Source organism: Lepisosteus oculatus, chromosome 2, assembly GCF_040954835.1.
Source record: "Lepisosteus oculatus isolate fLepOcu1 chromosome 2, fLepOcu1.hap2, whole genome shotgun sequence".
NCBI classification, from domain to species: domain Eukaryota; kingdom Metazoa; phylum Chordata; class Actinopteri; order Semionotiformes; family Lepisosteidae; genus Lepisosteus; species Lepisosteus oculatus.
The window spans coordinates 75,258,829-75,279,765 of NC_090697.1; the positions used below are offsets into that span (position 1 = coordinate 75,258,829).

At 53.4% G+C, this 20,937-nt stretch overlaps 2 protein-coding genes and 1 long non-coding RNA gene across 6 annotated transcripts in view; 2 read left to right on the plus strand and 1 right to left on the minus strand.

Moving 5' to 3' along the window:
• The window catches only part of prickle3 (prickle homolog 3), a 40,771-nt gene extending 36,868 nt beyond the window's left edge, over positions 1–3,903 (plus strand). For all 4 annotated transcript variants that reach the window (XM_069183661.1, XM_069183653.1, XM_069183681.1 and 1 more), the window contains one exon: positions 531–3,903. In XM_069183661.1, the coding sequence (XP_069039762.1) occupies positions 531–1,021 (491 nt within the window). In that variant the 3' untranslated portion in view covers positions 1,022–3,903. The remainder of the gene's footprint in view (positions 1–530) is intronic.
• Positions 3,904–4,643: 740 nt separating this feature from the next.
• Positions 4,644–19,404, minus strand: plp2b (proteolipid protein 2b). The gene is made up of 5 exons (XM_006625441.3): positions 18,891–19,404; positions 8,129–8,284; positions 7,040–7,135; positions 5,994–6,090; positions 4,644–5,465 (listed from the first exon to the last, which is right to left on the minus strand). Exons 1-5 carry the CDS (start codon positions 18,987–18,989, stop codon positions 5,446–5,448), a joined length of 468 nt encoding a protein of 155 aa, XP_006625504.1. The 5' UTR covers positions 18,990–19,404; the 3' UTR covers positions 4,644–5,445.
• Positions 16,541–17,785, plus strand: LOC138225041 (uncharacterized). The gene is made up of 2 exons (XR_011183589.1): positions 16,541–17,168; positions 17,473–17,785. It is a non-coding gene; the product is annotated as an uncharacterized lncRNA (long non-coding RNA).
• Positions 19,405–20,937: the final 1,533 nt, after the last annotated feature.

Genomic DNA, 20,937 nt, shown 5'->3' on the forward strand with positions numbered 1-20,937 from the left:
AAAAGACCAGGATGGGAACAGGGAGAGGGGAAAAGACCAGGATGGGAACTGGGAGAGAGGGGAACAGGGAAAAGACCAGGATGGGAACTGGGAAAAGACCAGGATGGGAACAGAGAGAGAGGGGAACTGGGAAAGACCAGGATGGGAACAGGGACAGGGAACTGGGAAAAGACCAGGATGGGAACAGGAGAGAGAGGGGAACTGGAAAAGACCAGGATGGGAACAGGGACAGGGAACTGGGAAAAGACCAGGATGGGAACAGGAGAGAGAGGAACTGGGAAAAGACCAGGATGGGAACAGGAGAGAGGGGAACCAGGAAAGACCAGGATGGGGAAAGGGACAGGGAACTGGGAAAAGACCAGGATGGGAACAGGAACAGGAGAGAGGGGAACCGGGAAAGACCAGGATGGGGACAGGGAACTGGGAGACCAGGCAGTGAATTCTGCGCCTGGTGAAGTTCCTCGGGGGTCCCCGCACCCCCTGACCCCCTGACCCCCTGACCCCCTGACCCCCCGCTCCTCTCTCTGCAGCTGTGGACGGGCCGTACCAGCACCGCAGCTTCCGGCGCGGGGGGCGGGCCCGGCCGGGCTCGGGGTCCGCCCTGCACCTGGCCACGGAGCGCCGCTTCCGGCAGCCGCGCAGCGAGAGGCCGCGGCTGGACGCGCTGGACTGGCGCGGGGAGAGGCCGCCGGCCGCCGCCCGCCGCTCGCCGCCGCCCCCCCTCACCCTGCGGCCCGCCCGCCGGCGCCACGAGGACTCCTGCTCCACCTGCTCCTCCTCCTCCGACTCCGAGGAAGAGGGCTTCTTCCTGGGGCAGCCCATCCCCCTGCCCCCCCAGCTGCGGGACGCCCAGGCCCGCCGCGGCTCCGCAGCCTCCGGGGACCGGGATCGGGATCGGGATCGGGATCGGGACCGGGAGGGGGAGGGGGACAGGGGGGGCAGCCTGCGCTCCAGCCTGAGGAGGAGGGGGAGGGCGAACAGCCTGAGCCAGGACAAGGACAAGAGCTGTGTGGTGTCCTAACCCCACCACCTGCACCGCGGGGAAGAGTCTCAGCCCGACCGGTCGCCCGCCGGAACGCCAGGAAAGCTTCCGGACGAAAAAACGGGAGCGAACGGATGCCTTGTTCCACACTCCCACCACCCTTTGTGTAAAGAGGTGCCTCCTGGTTGCCACCTTCGAGCGCGACCACCTGGGCAGCTGGTTCCCTGACTCCCAGCGGAGCTCGAAATGGCCATTTCCGTTTCGATCTCTGTGGGGTTTCCTGTTGGCGTGTCACACCCTGCTGCTCCCCGGCCTGTGCTGTGAATCAGACTGGGGACAGAGGCGTTGGCCCTGAGCAAGGACAGGATTCTCCACGGCGCAGTCGGCATCCTGGGCCTCTGGAAGGACTGAGCAGCATTTCCATTCCTCCTCCGAGCGCTTGGAGCCGCTGGCAATTCAGGGACACCATCTACAGACACAGTGTACCCCAGAGCAGGGATTCTTTTTGTCTTCGTGTTGCAGAGACGGAGACAGAGGGGGATTCAAAAAGTCAAATCTGACCTCGAACCCACCAGGACCAGGACTGGACACCACTGCAGACACACTGACCGGCCCTGCAGGCCCAGGACTGGACACCACTGCAGACACACTGACCGGCCCTGAGGTACTGGACACCACTGCAGGCATGCTGACCGGCCCTGCAAGACCAGGACTGGACATCACTGCAGGCATGCTGACCGGCCCTCCAGGACCAGGACTGGACACCACTGCAGACACTATGATCCAACATGGAACACTTATCGGTGATAAATTAGTTTCAAGTGCTGTTTTAGTACCGTTTGTCTAGTATAAAGTTCTTTTTGTTGGATTTAGATTTGGTTCTGAGACTGTTTTAGAAGATGCTTTACATTGGCTCCACTCCAATGCATACATGTGCTCTATACAAGATGTGTCTGTACATACATCAGGCAGACTTAGTATATATTCATAAAGGAAGACAGTGTTCCAGAATACTGATGCACAAGCAAGTGTACACACACACACCTCCTGCTGTGCTGCTGTGAGCTCTACCACTGCTGGTGCACACACACACACACCTCCTGCTGTGCTGCTGTGAGCTCTGTCACTGCTGGTGCACACACACACACCTCCTGCTGTGCTGCTGTGAGCTCTGTCACTGCTGGTGCACACACACACACACACACACACACACACACACACACACACACACACACACCTTCTCCTGCTGTGAGCTCTACCACTGCTGGTGCACACACACACACACCTTCTCCTGCTTTGATCGCTGTCACTGCTGGTGCACACACACACACACACACCTTCTCCTCAGATGTGTCTCTGCTGATACACACAAGGTGCTCTTCTGTTCATAAGTTCCTTTCTGTTTTCACCAGACCTGACATTCAGCAGCTTAAATCACCTCCTGCCCAGTCCTCTCCCATCCACTCGAGTGTGTCAAGATCAGCCATGAATGAGAAGTTCACCCAAGTCCAGATGAAAATAACTAATATCCAAAAATCCACTTTTGTTTTCTAAAACACACCTGCACAAATGGAGTGGTGATTTTGTAAGGGAATTAATTTAGGAACGCAAGCTACAGATGAGAAGAGCCGTTCAGTCTAACTGCCTCTCGTTAGCTCCTTAGTAGTTAAGCTGTTTTTTTTTTTAAAAGACGCCAGGGCGTCGTCTTGTTCCACACTCCCGCAGCTCTGTGGATAAAGACGTGGTTCCCTTCCTGCGTTTTAAATTTCAAAGTTGATGTTCAGTGTTGCCGCGACAATGGCGCAGAATGCATTTAACTTCTGTTTTTCCAGTTGGTCTCCTGACTGCTGTGTGCTAGTTCTCCCGGGCTGGTGTGGCCGTGGATGTCCGAGGAGGAGAGATTTTTTATGGAGATGGCTGTCTGAAAGTGAAGAGCATCAAAGGTTTTCCTGGGTCCTTAGAAATGTCACTGAACAGTCTATGCTATAAATTCAGACAGGCTAACGGCGTATTACACTTAAAACATTTTTAGACCTATTGTTCTGAGCGTTTGTCTGCTTTCGTTCCAGATCCTCTCTCGCTGCTCGGTCGCTGTCAGTCTCTACCTATATAAGCGAACCCCTATTTTTAACTCCGCTTCAGGACCGTGCTAGTGGCGTTTCAGGCGGCTGATTCGACCTGGAGAGCAGCAGTCCCACTTGCGGCACGTATCCACAAGGGGGAGACTAAACTCTTTTTCAAAAATGTGATATTGGGGGAATGGATGAGTCGTGAATCGCGGAGTACAGGGAAACCCCAATCTCTGTAATAGGGCGGTTTCACATTCGTTAATCGGGTGTTGCTTGAAGGAAAAGCGGCGTTTTGACGATGCTTTGATCGGCGCCTCTATGCCCGAGCCAGCTCGCTTCCCCGTTCAGCGTGTTCTGAGCTGAAGAAAAACGCCTTTTATATCGTGAGTGGAACTGTTGCTGTGTAAATAATGTGAAGACCAAAATGTACAAAGTTAACGTTACAGAGAACGGAGCTCGTCAGTTCCAGTGTTAAAACTGATTTTATACAGTTAAATTATTTTATATAGGCCGTCGATTCCTATTCTTCCAGTTATTATTGGTGTTTTTTTGTAACCCGTGTTGTCAAGTGTTTTGTTTTAAAACGGTGCGATACTTCAGAAAGTGGGTCACAGGTAAAGCATTCTAGTACAGTGTGTGTGTGTCCAGATGGCAGGATATTGTATGTCTGATTTCACTGTCTGTCTTCACGTTGAAAACATCTTTCATTTAAAAAAAAAAAACTTTAGACCTTGCGAGAACGCTAGAGTACTAGAGGGGATTATGACCCACCACTTTTTTTAAAAAAAAGTTTTGTATTTGTCATATTTTTTTTCTTTTACGTTCACAAAAAAAAATAAAATGCTTATCTGCTCCAGTTGTCACCTGGTGATCTGTCTGTATTGTACCGGAAACGGGACTAGTTTGATTTCTATGTGGGGCTGCACACTGGTGGGGGTGGAGGGGATCCCCATTACCTGTAAAGCCCAAACGAAGCGTTACGTGCAGAGACCTCATTCGTCATGTCTGCCTTGAAACTCACCACAGGACTTTGGTCTGTTTCTGTTCGTTGACCCGGAATTTTATTTTAAAACTGGAGCTTGAGTGGCATCTTTGCAGAAGATGCGGTTGGGTTTGGAACAGGTCGCGACCCCTCGTGTGTGCGCGCGTTCCCGCCCGTGGGTTCTCGCCCGCGCGGCTGCAGGGGCGGCGAGGGCAGCTCGGGCCATATATGGCAGGAGCGGCCGGCTTGTGGAGATGACGTCAGCCCTTACGGCTGGATCGCTTCTGTCTGCAGCGTCTCAGCCGTCCCAGCAGCTGCAGGGACGGCCCCTCTCCCCCAGAAAGCACGCATTCTTGAGGGTTGGGTTTTCTGCCTCACCTGCTTCCTACACCTCCCGACAGTCAGGGGTGCCCCTGGCAGAAAGGGGATCATGGGGCGCGCCTGCCCGGGGGGTCCCCACAAGCACCTATAACATCATCCCCAGACGGGCTGGGGGGAGGGGGCGAAGGGCAACTACTCTCTAAACGGCACCCGTCCTGCAGCGATGGTCTTGTCCGGTGTCCTGGTCCACTTCGGCCCGCAGGGCTAACAGATGACACTGAGTCACACATCCCTCAGGACCTTTTAATAACAGTTCTCCCCGACCTGGTCATACACTTCTTTTTATCAAAAACACAGTTAATCCGAAGCATGTTCAGCGGGATGACACTTCTGTTAGGCTCCTGAAACTCGGGGGGCACTATTCTTCTGTGACACAGGGGGAAACACAGCTGGTGAAAAACACTACAGAGCAGAAGACAGATGCCTGGAAATGCAGGGAGAGAAGTCCAGAGAGCTGTGAGCCGGGCTGCAGCTGACGCACGCAGAAGCTCTTTAACAGTGAGCAGGAGCCCAGCTGAGCGGAGTGAGGCTGAAGCACAGGAGGGACTGAGGGGAGAGAGGAGGAAGGGAGAGAGAAAGAGGGGATGGAGAGGAGGAAGGGACAGGGTTAGAGATGAGAGGTGAGTGGTGGAGAGGAGGAAGAGGGATGGAGAGGAGGAAGGGAGAGAGTTAGAGATGAGAGGGAGAGAGAGGAGAGAGAGACTGGTGGAGAGGGGGTGGAGAGAGGAGAGAGAGAAGAGAGGGGTGGCAGTGAAGGAAGTTCTTGAGCTGGCCCTGAACCACACTCCTCTCGTCTCGTCCTGGTTTCTGCAACACGCAGAGCCCTGCTGCCATGACCACTCTGCGATGAGCGCTGAGCGCTGGGCACTGGCCACCCCCCTTCCCTGGCCAGTACCGCCCACTGACCGTCGCCCCCTCCCCCCCGCGCCGCGCCGCGAGTCCACCCTGGCTCTTCTTCCAGCTCCCTGTCCCCCGGCGCTCCCTGGCCCGCCTCTCTTCCCCGCGGAGACATCCGGGAGCGAGGGCGCGGATCAGGCCTCATCCTCGGGTCCTGCAGGGCAGAGAGGAGACGGCCTCAGGCTCTGAGCAGGAGCATGCAGCAGGGCCCCCTGGCGATCTGAGCCCCCGACTTTCCAGGGACGTGTCCCCAGCCCTGTCCCACTAGCCAGAGCTGAGACACAACCTGCCCGCATGCTCCAGCGCAGGAATCCCATGAGCCCCAGTTAGATCACTTTATTGGCCATATACAATTTCTTGCATTAGGAATTTGTCTTTTCACAGACCCCAGCTTGCTCTCCAGGAGACACACAGACGGGGAGAGAAGCTGGGGGTCAGAGCGCAGGGTCAGCCATTTATACGGCGCCCCTGGAGCAGTTGGGGTGAAGGGTCTTGCTCGGGGGCCCAACGGAGTAGAATTCCTCTGCCGGCCGCGGGATTCGAACCGGCGACCTCCCAGCCACAGGCGCAGACCCTTGGCCACAGAGCCAGTTTTATGCTGAATTCCGTAACTTGGGGGGCTCAGCAGGCGCCAGCAGGAGCGGGGAGCCCCCCGAGCCGCATCTGTGCGCGTCGGTCTTACCGGTGGAGGCCGCAGTGTGCTGCCGCGACGCCCTCAGGGACAGGAAGCTGAGATAGGAGTCGTAGGAGTACAGGATCCCTGCTACCAGTCCGAAAACCTGGAGCGCAGCGAGGGAGAGGGAGACAGATACCTTACTGAGCCCGGGAGGGAAACCGCAGAGCAACAGCAGCTCAGCACAGTGTAAGGAAATGATACAATAAGACAACAATACAATACAGTCAGTACAGTCAGAGAGAAGTGCAGTGAAAGTAAAACATGCTTTATACAGAGTTGCTCACAGCACCAAATATACAAAAACAGACCTGAAAGTACAATACACAAAAAGATGTATTGCACATTATAAATATATTGCACAAAAAAACAGTTGTAAACAGGAAAAAACCAGATGTAAGCAGAGTTTTATGTTAAGTTAAAAAACAGGTCAATGTTGCCCCTGCCCAGACACACAGTGGATGTGTTGTACAGTCTTAGGGCAGAAGGCAAGAATGACCTTCTGTAGCGACCCCCCGTCGCACCTGTTGCCCAGAGGGAGACTGGAATGAGCTGCAGCTGGTGGTCGTTAGAATGTTAAAACCATAGAACAGCACCCGGCACATGAATGCAGAGCTTAGTGTTAAGAGTCGCTTGGCTTTCCAGACGCTTCTTGAACAGCTACAGAGCGTGGTTTTCTCAAGGAAGCGTGGAGTCAGTCCATCCATCCGTTATCTCTCTGCTTCTCCCAGAACAGAGTCGCAGGGGAGCCGGAGTCTATCCCAGCAAGCAATGGGCGCAAGGCAGGGTACACCCTGACCAGGACGCCAGTCCATCACGCACAGAAACAAACACACACACACACCAGCGCCAGTTTTCCCAGAACCCACCAGCATGTCTTTGGACTGTGGGAGGAAGCTCACACGAACACGGGGAGAACGTGCAAACTCCTCACAGACAGCACCCTAGAGATTGAACCCGGGGCCCCAGCACTGTGAGGCAGCAGTGCTGATCACTGCGCCACCGTGCCGCCCAGGAAACAGGGAGTCTCGGGAGGGAAATGCCGGGGAACTCACCCCCCCCGCGGTGCGGGCGCCGTCTCCTGTGCTAATGACGCAGATCAGCGACGTGATGAGGTACAGCGCCGCGCCGATGACGGCCCGGAAGAAATCCTGTTGGCGGAAAGGAAGCGACAACGTGAGGGCACAGCATGAGCGTGAGTGTGTAGGAGCAGGCTTGTACTAGTGTGAGTGTGTATGAGCAGGCTTGTACTAGTGTGAGTGTGAGCTTGTGTGCGTGAGTGTGTAAGAGCATGCTTGTGCGAGTGTGAGTGTGAGACGGTGTGTGTAGGAGCAGGCTTGTACTAATGCGAGTGTGAGCTTGTGTGTGTGTGAGTGTGTATGAGCAGGCTTGTACTAGTGTGAGTGTGCGCTTGTGTGCGTGAGTGTGTAGGAGCAGGCTTGTACTAATGCAAGTGTGAGCTTGTGTGTGTGTGTGTATGAGCAGGCTTGTAATAGTGTGAATGTGAGCTTGTGTGTGTGAGTGTGTAAGAGCATGCTTGTGTAAGTGTGTGAGCAGGTGTAAGTGTGTAGGAGCAGGCTTGTACTAGTGTGAGTGTGAGCTTGTGTGTGTCAGTGTGTATGAGCAGGCTTGTACTAGTGTTAATGTGAGCTTGTGTGTGTGAGTCTGTATCAGCAGGCTTGTGCGAGTGTGAGCTTGTGTGTGTAAGTGCGTATGAGCATGCTTGTGCGAGTGTGAGTGTATGAACAGGCTTGTGTGAGTGTGAGCATGCTTGTACGAGTGTGTGACTGTGTATTAGCATGCTTGTACAAGTATGCATGTTTTTGTGTTTGTGTGTATGAGTGCTTGACCGAGCATGCATTTGTGTTGTCTGAGTGTGTGTGTGAGTATCCTTGTACGAGTATGCATGTGTGTTTGTGTCCATGTGTGTGTGTACAGTATGTGTGTGTATTACACTATGTGTCTCCCAGTCTTTCACTGCTGCCCATGTGTCTGTACACAAAATGAGGATGACATCTGAGAAAATGTCCAAAGACTGTAACACCTGACAAACCAACAATGAGGATGTGCTTTCACCTCATGTTGGAATCCTGGTAGATCAAAGCCTAATGGTGGACACGTGTGCGTGTGTGTGTGTCACTCACGGTCCAGGGCCAGTGCAGGACTGTGAACTGCTTGTCCAGGTCCATCATGAAGATGACGAAGAAGATGATGGCGAAGACCATCTCGCAGATGGCCACGGCGGTGTAGCCCCCGTACCTGGAGGCTGCGTAGCAGATCAGGATGATCAAGCCGAGGAACTGTTGGGACACAAAACAGCTGTCAGCTCCCTCAGGTGTCTGCTGGGTCCGACTACCCCAGTACACTACAGCTGATGAAAATAAATATATAACTACTGAATGATAATAATAAACTTCATTTTATATGGCACCTTTAAAGGCAGCTTCTCACAAACACTTTACAGAACGACAACAACAACAACAATAAAAGAATACACAATGAGAGGAGACAGTAGATGGGGGTACTGGATACAGTAGGAGCAGTGGGGTGAAGAACAGAACCAGTCAAGGAAAGGATCTTCTATAGAAGAAGGTTTTGAGTCTGGATTTGATGGGAGTTTAGATCCTTGGGGATCTGACAGATCCTTGCTCTGACAGAATGCTGAGTTTAGATCCTTGGGGATCTGATAGAATGTTTACACCTGTGACACTGACTGCGCCTGGGCAGCTGGGACAGGCTGTTCCTTCAGTCCAGTGTGAGCCAGAAGAGCAGTGAGTCAGACAGACGTTCGTTTCGTTTGCCCTTATAAGAGCACGTCTGCGTTTTTTTTAAACGTGCTCTCTGGACACGCAATCTGGCAAAGCCATCACTCTTGATAAGGGAGGGCAATTTCCTGCTTGCATTTCTGGTGCGGCAGAGCACCTCCCTAGAGAGGCAGGAAGGCTCTGGGATTTAGGTCACGATTCCGTGCCTTTCTGTTCTGGATACATTCCCACTACACGTATACGGTGATTAAGTCGGGGGAAAGCTATAGGACATGTCTGTCCCATCCACATCCTGGGACAGCTCTGTATTTGCATATTTTTTGCTCCCACTCATTTCTTAACCAGAGCATCCTGCAGTAGTCTACATGAACACAAGAAGAACATGCAGGCTCCACACAGACAGCCAGGCTCCATTTGTGAGGGGCTTGTGAAGCCGCTCGCCATCTAACGGCAGTGTTTTTGGACAGGGCTTATGAGCACACCACACGTGCTCATCACACGTGCTGACAGGCCCGGACAGGCGTATTTATCAGAGGAGAGGAGCGCTGATTTCATTATGGATGAACCTGTTCAGCCCCGAGCAGTGTGCCCAATTCTCTTTATTTGTTCTAACCCAAATTAAAGTCAGACTTACATGCACGAATGCTCACTGCAGGTTTGGAAACCAGCCCTTCCTGATTTTTCTCATGAGCTCTGACGCCTATACCGTGATGCTGTGCAGCACCACACACTAGCACAGACCCTTCAGAGACGCTAACGTGGACGCTTCTAAAATTACCCAGCATCCCCCCCACACAGTGCTCGGGCAGCAGCCTCAAAGGTGGCCAAGCAACTTCCAGTGCAGCTGGACGGACTCTGAAGAAGACAGAATCTGAAACGTTGCCGGGGACCGCTTTCAGCTTTCTGCCCCACGGACCCTCCCCTCACACACACACACAGTCCTGCGATCATCACTTGTGCACCAGCCTGGGGAGGGCACAGTTGAAGAGAGGAGCAGGACTGAGTTTCTAAGTAAGTTATTAGGTTCTGTAAGGTTAGATCCTAATCTGACCTCCTTCCTCTTTCCTGTGTATGAATATATATCTCGCCTTGTGGACTTCCCTCTGCTCGTTTCTCTCGCATTCTCTCATCCGCCCCCCCAGCTACTTATGTGCAACAGCTTCCTGGCTCATTCCTCAGGAAAGTTTGTGTCTGTGTGTGTGTGGGGGGGGTTTGCACCACTCTCAGTTAACGCTAAACAACCCCTAACACATTCGTCCCTCTGTCGCATTCATAGGGATCGAACCCAACCACAGAAAGAGACACCTCTTGGCCCTGCAGGTTTCTGTAAGCTCTGAACACCAATTTTTCCCATCCGTCTGTCGGCCGGGAAGGAGAGGCCCTGGGTGAGACTGCGGCGCGGTCTGGCCTGCACCACGTGACGCGCAGCGGTCGCGCGGCCATGTTATCGCCAGCGTGATCTCACAGCAGCGGTGTGCAGGGCGCCCCGACATCGATACACACCCAGAGCTGCGCACCCGGACGTCAGTCAGTGCTGTGCAAGCCGCGGGCAGGTGTCAGCCCCAGCAGTCACCTACAGAACCTCAGACCACAAACCTCATGCCGCAAGGCTGAGGCTGAGCTCCGACGGAGGACTGTGCTTGCAGCGTGCAGCACAACAGGCCCCTGCTGGCGCCCGGTCAAATCTGCAGCCTGACAGCTTGCTCTACAGCTGTGTTCGGAAAGTCGGCGTCAGTGTACAAGCACTTAACATAAATCACGCTGCGCTGGCAGAACGGAGGAGACTCCAGGAGCCCAGCTGTCTCACACGCTTCGGGCTTTGTTGAGCTCCAAGCTCTTATCCACACTGTCCTCCAGAAGTGAAAGGGAAACTGCATTTCTGCGACCTCTCATGCATTTCCCTCCAGATAAAGTAACAGGTGTGAAGTCCCCACAATCTGAGGCAGCTCAGAACTGCTGTGCAAGCCGCACACTCTCTGGACCGGGAAAGGAGGCAGAGGGACAGCAACCCGAAAACCAGACTCTACCTCCCTGCAAGGTACGCCAGCGCCGGTGGGTTCAGGGCTGGGGACGGCAAGGGCAGCGCTGACCCCACCCTGTGTGTGGCTGTCCTCAGTCTGTCTGCAGACGCCGAGGGCTGTCGGGATCGGGTGAGGAAACATCTCGTCAGCGAGGTGTGAGTCCGGCTCCAGCGTGCAGCGGCCGAGCGGAGGTGGGGGGGGTCACTGCTCCGGCCCGGTCGGGCTGCGGCGCCGGTACAAGGGCTCATTATTCCACAGAAAGAGAGACTGGCACAGGCAGGCTCTGTACACAAGCCCCACAATGAAGCGCTGTTCAGGTCCGGCGCCTCGGAGCGTGGGGAGAGTTTGGGAAAAAGCCCAACTCTGTTTTAACCCTCTGTGACCTCGATCTGCCAGCGGGCGCCTAGAGGACATTGCGAGTCTCCAACACCGGCCAGCGGCCACCTCCACTGACCACTCCCTTCGCTCCTGGCTATTCCTGCAAATGCTGCAGGGCTTGGACGGAGATGAGGGAATTTTTATGGATTCCTGGCTGCCAGGCATCCTCCAGGATCCGAATATTCCTACAATCCTCCTTCCTGTGGGAGCTCTGCTAGATGCCAGCCGGACCCTAAGACCTTCCAGGAACTCCTGGGCAGAACCACGGCGTGATTTTTCTTTTCAGTGCACAAGTGGAGCCCGTAATTCAATTAGATTAATTATTATAACGCTTATCGTGAGGTTCAGCGCTCATTAGCGCGATTGCCACTAATTATCTTCACCCACAAACGGCTCGGGGCAGCAGGAGGCCAGGATGACCTCCGCTTCCCGGACCCGGAGTCATGGAGGCGATCCTTATTCCCCGGAAACCAGGGGTCTCAGTCGCAATTCCCGCAGGGCCAGTGTCTTTGGGTCTTCTTCTGCCAACATTCTGAATACTCAGCTGGACTAATTACTTTACTAATTACTTATTACTTAATTATCTGCAAAAGTGTAATACTTCTAACCAGGCTCCGAGGCGAAAACACTATACTAATCTAATTTAGCAAATACTGAGGTTAATTGTTTAATTGACTTCTCAAGGTGGAACAGGACCTGAGTTTGCAGGCCTGTGGCTCTGTGACAGAGGATCACATCCTTCAACAGGCAGTCAGGGAGCCCCTATCTCCCGGGAACAAGGAGAGCTCTCTTTCTATTTCGAGGAGAGCTGCAGAGGTCAGGCACGGGGGCAGGGCAGAGGAGTTTTAGTACAAGCTGTTGAGGAGCAGAGAAGGCTCACTCTACCATCCACAAAAACAGAATTAAAAACAAAAACAAAAACGGATACACAAGATCTTTCCACGGGACTGGCACTGAGCTCTGTGTTTAACTACAAAACATTGCCCCCGCCAGCACAGCCACTGGAGAGACTAGAGACGAGGGCATTCAGCCAGATCCGGCTGCCTGTCGGTGAGTCACCTGCGAGCACAGGGCTACAGCACGCAACAGGGACGTGTGTGTCCCGTCACCCGCCCACTTCTTAAAGGGGACCTGCAACACTAGTTTTATAGCTCACTGTTAGAAAGAGCCGGCCTTGATGAGTGCCTTTCCAACCACAATGGAAGTGAAATGTACACAGTAGCTTGTAAATCCTCCAATTTACATCGCAAGTTGCCATATTCTGAGAATGAGAACGAGACTTCCGGTGATGCGTTATGGCCCTGTGACATTGCAATCAAGCAGGCTGGTGAACACACCTCTTTTAATCCAACAGAAATATTGCTTTTGGTTTCATGGTGGTTTTGCTAACTCTGCATGCTGAATGTCTCTGCGGTGAAATGTCTGCTGCACAACCTGCCCTTACTCGCTCGTCCCTCACATCACATCTGACATGACATTACAGAGAGGTCACGACCCCCGCGCCCCACGAGCGACCCCCTGCGTTCCCCTTTTGGAGCCTGAGGACAGGCCGGGCAGTTCCAGAATGGGCTGGAAGAAGAGCTCCCAGTTCCACCCGGCACCTGGGCTGGGAATGTGAAGCATTCACCCAGCCGAGGTCACGAACCTTGACCCCACCGGCTCTGGACTCCAGGCTGGCGCAGGAGAAATGTGCCAAGGGGAGCCGTATATCCCGATCGCACCTCTGGGACTTCCCTCTCAAAACACTTCAGGCGGCTCAGGCGGACGGGACCGAGCAAAACAATGGAAAGAACTGCTGACACTACAGAACCCGAGTGGTTTCCATGTCTTTCATGATGAGCGCAAGGCAGCCCCCGGGTTTCGCTCCGCACCGGGGTACCTTCTGCGCGGAGCTTGCGTGTTCCCCCACAGGTGCCATTTGCCCGTGCCTTACATCCCGCGCTCTTGCGAATCCTGAAACGCTCCTGCGAAGGGGGGCTGTGAGGCCAGTTTCTTTCATTCCCTGTCGGAGTGCAGTTCCTGACGGACACTCTGGGGCTTCTACTGCTCTCTGAATATCGGGATCTATGAATACACACCTAGAAGGCCCCCCTGCTCCGACGGCGGTCTGGGGGGCACCCGTGCGAGTCCAGTCTGCGATCGCTGGGGAGCGTATGTATACATGACGTGCAATTCCCTGTATGGCCTGGAATGTCCTCTTCTAAAATAGTTTCTCAACCCTTCAGGGATTCGCAGAGGTCTAAATATACAGGCGGCGAGTCAGGCGGCCTCGTGGGAGATGTGCTTTTCCACAGGCGGAGCGCGGCGGCCGCAGGGAAGGAGGCACTTGTCCCGGGTTTTCCACTGCTCGTCTGCCTCCTCCCGTTCCCGGTGCGGCTGGTTTTAAACGGAGCCGCCGCCGGCCTGGCAGGGAGGGGAAACTCTGCGCCGCCGATCCCTGCTGGGAAAGCCCTTCCTGTGGGCGGAGCCAGCCGCCACTTCCTCCCCACCCCGGAAGCGAGGCTGACGTCCCTCTGCAGGGACAAGGGAGCTGGAAGGGACTGTGGGAACTGTACAGGGACTAAGGAGGAAAAACCGTGTTCCTTTGGGCTCCTGCAAAAGACTGGGAGGATCGCAGTTTCAGAGCTGGGACAGGGAGAGAGGCACAGACAACAGCAAGGGGTAGGGTTTCACTGTGCAGACGCAGCCCCAGCGTCCCCTTGCTCTGACTGATAAAGCACAATGACCCTGCAGGAGAAGGCTCTGACAGTGTCGTACTGTAGAGATTGTCTGGATTGTTAGAGTGTGAGATGTTTACTGTGAGATAAAGTGAGGGAGTGACGGAGAGACAGGAGAGAGAGAGAGAAGAAGGAGGCTCTTCAACATCAACCCACCAACAAGAATCTGGCTCCAAATATTTGAAAGTGTAATCCAACCCATTGCCCTATACGGCAGTGAAGTTTGGGGTCCCCTCACAGACCAGGATTACACCCAATGGGACAAACACCCCACAGAAACTCTGCACATGGAGATCTGTAGAATCATCCTCCGTGTGCAGAGAAAAACTCCTAACAACGGGTGCAGGGCCGAATTAGGCCAGTACCCACTATTGATAAACATACAGAAAAGAATATTAAAGTATTGGCTACACCTAAAAAACAGCGACCAAAATTCCTACCACCACAAAGCCCTGCTGAGCCAAGAGCTGAGCCCAAAACAGAGCCCCCTGAGCCAGCTGGTCCTGAGGCTCACCGACCTGAGCCACACCAACACTAACCAGCCTCAGGACAGCACTGCTAGAGCACCACAACCCAGACTCAACCACATCACAGCACAGATCAAACAGCAATATCTCACACACTGGGACACACACACACAAACACAACATAAACTGGAATGCTACAGAACCTTAAACAGACAATACACACTAGCTGAATATTTGACCAAAATAAAAAATAACAAACAGAAACAGACCCTGACGAAGTACAGGCTCAGTGACCACAACCTGGCCATAGAAACTGGGCGACACAGGCAGACCTGGCTGCCCAGAGAGGACAGGCTGTGCTCCCACTGCCAGCAGGGAGAAATAGAGACAGAGGTGCACTTCCTACTGCACTGTGACAGATACTCTGGGATTAGAGAAACATTCTTCCCGAAATTCAGAAATCTAATCCCAGAGTTCCCACACCTGCCAAAACCACAACAGGTCCCAATCCTACTGGGAGAGGGAGGAGGGAACTCAGTTGATCTGGCAGCCCAGTATGTGATCTCCTGTCACAGCCTGAGGAACAGTGAGTCCGTCTCCCAATAATGCTCCAGCTGCCTACAGTATGTCAATATTATATAATATGTCTTTGTTGTAAATGTCTGTAACATGTCTGTAGATTTTATTTTACTTCTATTTTTTGTTTTGTTCTATGTTAATTTTATTATTTTTATTTGCTTTGGCAACACTGATTGTACCCATCGGTCATGCTAATAAAGCACCTTGAATTGAATTGAATTGAGAGAAGAGAGAGAGGAGAGAGGAGAGAGGAGAGAGAGAGAGAAGTGAGTGAGAGACAGGAGGAGAGAGAGGAGAGAAGAGAGAAGAGAGAGGAGTGAGGGAGAGACAGGAGAGAGAGAGGAGTGAGGGAGAGACAGGAGAGAGAGAGGAGTGAGGGAGAGACAGGAGAGAGGAGTGAGGGAGAGACAGGAGAGAGAGAGGAGTGAGGGAGAGACAGGAGAGAGAGGGACAGGAGGAGAGAGAAGAGAGAGGAGTGAGGGAGAGGAGAGAGGAGGTGATAATAATGAGATAAAGTTAATTTTGTTAAAAAGAGCCGGTGGACTTCCTCTCTGCCAGAGCCCTAGCAGCAGCTTGCAGTGGGCTGTCTGACAGTGGGGCCTGGTGGTTAAGGCCAGCAGTTAGTCACAGTCGGCCCACACAACTTCACACTCCCTCCTCACAGCCAACTGTGAAAACAGCCCCAGGGCTGCCCCCGCCCCCCGCTGTCACACAGGAGCTCGGCTGCCGGACGGTAGCGATCCCAGGGCTGCCTGGGACAGCAGCAGGATCAGTCCCGGTGTCCCGACTGAATCCCACTCGGGTCTGAACGATCCGGCCTCCCTGAGCTTCTCCCTTCATTCAGCTGATGAAGTCATTTCTCTTTCGTCACTGTTCTGCTGGGGCAGATCGGCCTCTGTGCGTCTCCCAGCTGGGGTGAATGAACTGGGTCCTCCTTCTATATGTACGTAAAGCACTCTGGGATGCTGGAGAACTCTAATGCTGAATAAACGCAATGCAAAACACAAAACCTTCGAACAAATCGAATGGAATCAAACACTCGTGCTCAAGAATCAGCTCGACCGGGAGCAGATTACAGAAATGTTTTTCGCCTCCGGAATCCGTCTGCGTATTTACAGAAACAGGTTTAAGCTACAGCAGCCCACACACACACAGAGGAGTCACTCTCTCTCTCACACACACACACAGAGGAGTCTCTCTCTCTCTCACACACACACACAGAGGAGTCTCTCTCTCTCTCAATTCAATTCAAGGTGCTTTATTAGCATGACCGATGGGTACAATCAGTGTTGCCAAAGCAAATACAAATAATAAAAATAACATGGAACAAAACAAAAAATAGAAGTAATTCTATTTAGAAGTAATTCTCTTAATATAGATTAAGTAATATAGAAGTAATTCTATATTAGAATTACTCTTAGTAATATAGAATTCTCTCTCTCTCACACACACACAGAGGAGTCTCTCTCTCTCTCTCAATTAAATTCAAGGTGCTTTAATAGCATGACCGATGGGTACAATCACTGTTGCCAAAGCAAATAAAAATAATAAAATTAACATGGAACAAAACAAAAAATAGAATTCTATTTAGAAGTAATTCTCTTACTTCTAACACACACACACACACACACACCTCTCGCCTTCTGCTTGACATCAGATCCAGCACGGACACACCCCGCCCCCAGACTTCGGATGCCCGCAGCAGGGCACACACCCCCACACTGCTCTCCCTTTCCAAAAACACAACGCCCACAGAGCACAGGGAAACACCCGGACAGTGGGACTTTTCCAGACCCAAATCCCAACATAACCAGAGGAGTCATTTCACTGGTCACACCCCGCCCAGAGCAGATTCCCCGTCAGTCGAGAGGGCTGGGGTGTCTTGGGGTTCCTTTGCCCCCCAAACCGCTGGAATCCCCAACCCTGCTCTTGGGGAGCCCCTGTTCAGCAGCTGTTTTTTTTTTTTATAACCAGCCATGAAATCAACAGTTTGTAAAGACCTGGACCAACTGAACTTCAACTCCGTATTTTCACTAGATCACTAGAAACAAAGGCCCGCAGACACTTCCCGGGGACATATTTCTCTGCATTCAACGGCAGACGTGATTCGCTGATCGGGAACCCGCAAGTCTTCCTGGTCTTTAGGACACAGGGGACCCGGGGTGCCCTGCAAGACGAGCTGTGCTGGGGCTCTCCGCAGCGGGGGACCCCTGGACTGGTGCCGGCGAACAGACCTCCTTCTGGAAATATTTACCAGGTTAGACGTTCCGGCACATTTCTTTTTTATTGACCTTTTCGGTCGCTGGTGAGGGTCTGAACGCGGCTGCGTCTCCCGTGTCACCATTTTGAAGCCTTCACCCTCCCTAGAGTTTGAGCCCCGGAGTTAACACAAGTCTGTCTTGCACAAATCTGTTGCTTTAAAAAACAAAGGTGTAAAATATTCACCCCTTTTTGATTACTAACTAATCGCTGCGTCTGTTCCAATATCAGCGACGCCTGGAGCTCAGAACGTGCCGGTAGGGGGGAAAAAGGGAGTTAAGTGTTCATTTTGATTTCCACAGCTTTTCCACTATCGAAATTTCTGATATACAGAACAAAATGTCGAATCCCAGCAGCCCAAGATCTCGGCCTGGATGATAACGTCGCCAGAAAGTGACACGCGAGTTCGGGACGTCTCTCCAGACGAGAATCTGCAGATCTTACACAATGGAAATATGTAAAAAGCGTAATTTTCAGCTTTCATAACTGTGAATTCCTCTGGCTGCGAAGTGTCTATTTCTGTATCTGTTTCCGTATTTTGTCACCTTTTTTGCATTCATGATGTTCGAATCAAAACTTTAAAAAACTATAATTAAAAGGAGTATCTGCTGTCAACGAACGTCATTCCTGATACAGAGAGCAACAGCATTAGTTCAAACAGAGAAAGCGCACCATGATCAGCCACAGCCTGCTTTATAGTTTATAGTATATAAACTATAAAGCTATATAGTTATAGTACTTTAAGTACGTTATAGCGCCTGTTCAGCAAAGGCCCTGGGTAAGAGGAGGGGCGGGTGGGATAACAGATACCGAGGGGCGTCAGTCCTGTCTCAAGAAACTGTTTCAGCTCAGCGCTGGGCCGAACCCCGGTCCTCGCACGCGGAAAGCGCAAGCCTCGCTCCCGCGGCGCGAGCAGGCAGAAGGAAGCCCACGAGCGCTCCAGGAAATTCGAAGTCGCTTCGGAAGGAGCGGCGGCTGTTTCGGCAGTTTCCGGAAAACACCGTCTGTCGAACTGTTTTGTTAAAAGTGCGCGGCTCCGCTCTGCAGGACATTCTGTCATTCATCACGGCGCCGAAGTAGAACACTCGACACGTCTGCAGTTATATGCTGCAGTTATAACATCTAAAAAAACACCCAGGAGCGGGTACACGCGAAAGTGAAAGTGTGCCGTTTAAGGGTTTTGAGGGTAATGACCGATTTTATTTGTGGACTTCTGCGCTGCCGGCGAAAGTGGTTTCCGGGCAAATCTGCGCCGAGCTCTCTGCGTGTGTGCACAGCTCCCACGCAGCAGACCCGCCCCTCCTGTCCGCGCTGCCGGTGCTGTCGGCGCTCAAGCCCGGACGCGTCCGTGAAAACGAGCCCGTCGCCAGCGCGAGGGCCCCGAGAGCAGCCCCTCTGCCGCGCGTGTTTCCCACGGCGACCGCGGGCTCTCCCCGAGCGAGACTGCCGCGCGGCGGGTTTTGGTGCGTGCACCCGCCACGCGCCGCCTTCCGCCCAGGTGCCAGAGGAAAGCCGAAGGGGCGCTGGGGGCAATCTTCGGCGCCGGGTCTTTTAAGACACTTGTTGGCGTTTTTAGAACATGCCTCAGCCCTCACCCTCCCGACACGTCGCGAGTTTCAGCGCAGGGGCTCGCGTGCGCTCCTCCAGCCGCGTCTCCACGCGCGTCAGCACTCCGCACCGCACACAGCGGACCCGAGAGCAGAGAAAAAACCCAACTTACAATTTCTGCCGCCAGAATGGTTCCTTTGCGGGTCCGAATGTACGCTCTCAGCCTCGCCACGGCGCTCCCGGCCGGGCTCCCAGCCTCCGTGTCTGCCATTCCGACCGACTTCCCGCAGACTCGAATGAGAGCGGTGTGGATCAGCAAGTGCAAAACTTTTCAAACAGAGCGGCAGATGTCAGCACGGACAGTGTTCGAAAGCAGCGAGAAGCCGTCTGCTAACTGTTCCTCCTCTTACGTCCTGGGTCGAAACTCGAAAAAAATGCTGTTGTCGTTTTTTTTTGCTTGAGTACAATCCTCTACGTAGCTCCGAGCGAAAGGTCACACTTCCATGTGAAGAGATCTGTGTGTGTGTGTATATGTCAACTGTAGCTGGTTCTGCAGCTGCGTCGGGTCTCCTCGGCGGAGCGCGCGGACACGGGCGCTGGCAGGACTCGGAGCGCGCGCCCTGCGGTCAGGTAGCGGGGCTCTGCTGGAGCCGAGCTCGAGACGGAAGGGTGGGGCGCGCCGGGCGGCTCGCTCTTCCTCTCGCGCGCGCCCTCCCTCGAAAGAGAGAGAGAGAGGGGGAGTGCCGCGCGCCGCGCTGCTCGGTTTAGCGGCGGAGGGAGGAAATGGAATTTGTGGGAATGAAGAAATGGAATTTGTGGGAATGAAGCGGGCAGCCCCGGGTTGCGTCCAGTAATGATGCTTTTTGCGAGACTGGCGGCAGTCTGGGTTTTGTGTTCGAGCTCACTGACCCCAGCGAGTAGCAGTCTAGAGTTAGAGAATTCGAGTGCAAGACTAGATGAGCCTTCAGGTGGGGAGCTGCGTCAGCATGCGTAGGCTGCAAAGGAACAAGTAATAGGTTTATTCCATGCTGAAAAAAAGAAGAAGAAGAGAAGAAGAAGAAAAGAAGAGTGTCCTAGATAAGACTTCACCGAGCAATGAATACCCGCGTCCTCGTACGGTCTACGAGTTCTCCGCCGCCTGAGGCTCGTCTGAAACCTGACTCCTACTCGTCAGCAGGAGTCGTTGCTCGTACCAGCCGGAGAGAACAGATTTCTACAACTCGTTTCATAAATCTCGCCAATACAGCTCGTTCTCCCCCAGCCTGGTTCACTACAAATACACACGAAAAAAGTAATAATTCATCAGAATACGCTGCATTTAACGGCTTTTTGACGATTTACCGACTGTAAGTAACGGGGGGAGAAATCCCTCGACAGAAACGCCAGGGAAACCGCGGCCGGGGCGGGGGAGAGCATCACGAGGCCGTGTCGCGCGAGCCCGCAGCGCTGGGCTCGTGCCGCCTCGAGCCCTTCGCCTCGCAGACCCCGGGCTGCGAACTGCGTGCGTGCGTGTAGCGCGAGGCTGCACCTGGCGTTCTCGGAGCGGAATAATAATAATAATAAGAAGAAGTAATTCTGTTATATTGCTGCCGTTTACTGTAATGCAATACATGCAAACTGTAACTAATGCCAATAAAGCTCTTAGATTTCAATTTAATGATATTGTAATACATACAGTACACCTCCTCCTCCACACTCTGGGCCTCCCGTCTGCGTGGGACAGGCTGAGGAGGGACTCATCCGTGAGGAGGACCCGACACCACTGCTGACCGGTCCAGCGCAGCCCCTGTCCAGTGGGGTGTGACGTCTAGGAGGTGTGAGCAGAGGGTCCGGCAGCGTGGAGCCTCTCTGTCCTGTCACTGAGGGGGCACTGTGTCTGCTGGTTCAGCAGCAGTGCGGGTGGCAGATCTGAAACGAGCTCTCAGGTGGACCGGTCCGATGTGTCGGTCCTGCTCTGGTGTGGTCACTCGAGGGCGGCCGGATCATCTGTCCCGCCGGTCTGCTGGAACCTTCTCTGCAGTCGGGACACAGTGGAGCGGCTCACTCCATAGCGTCTGGCTCCGCTGGCACATGACAGGCCTGCCTGCAGCATGCCAGTGGCCCTCTCTCTGGCTCCTGGTGACATCCGAGGCATTATGGGATGCACAGAAAACTGACTGAGTGTGGCCTTTTTCTTGCAGTGACCTAAGCTGTGAATTAAGGCCTTTTTAAAGATGACC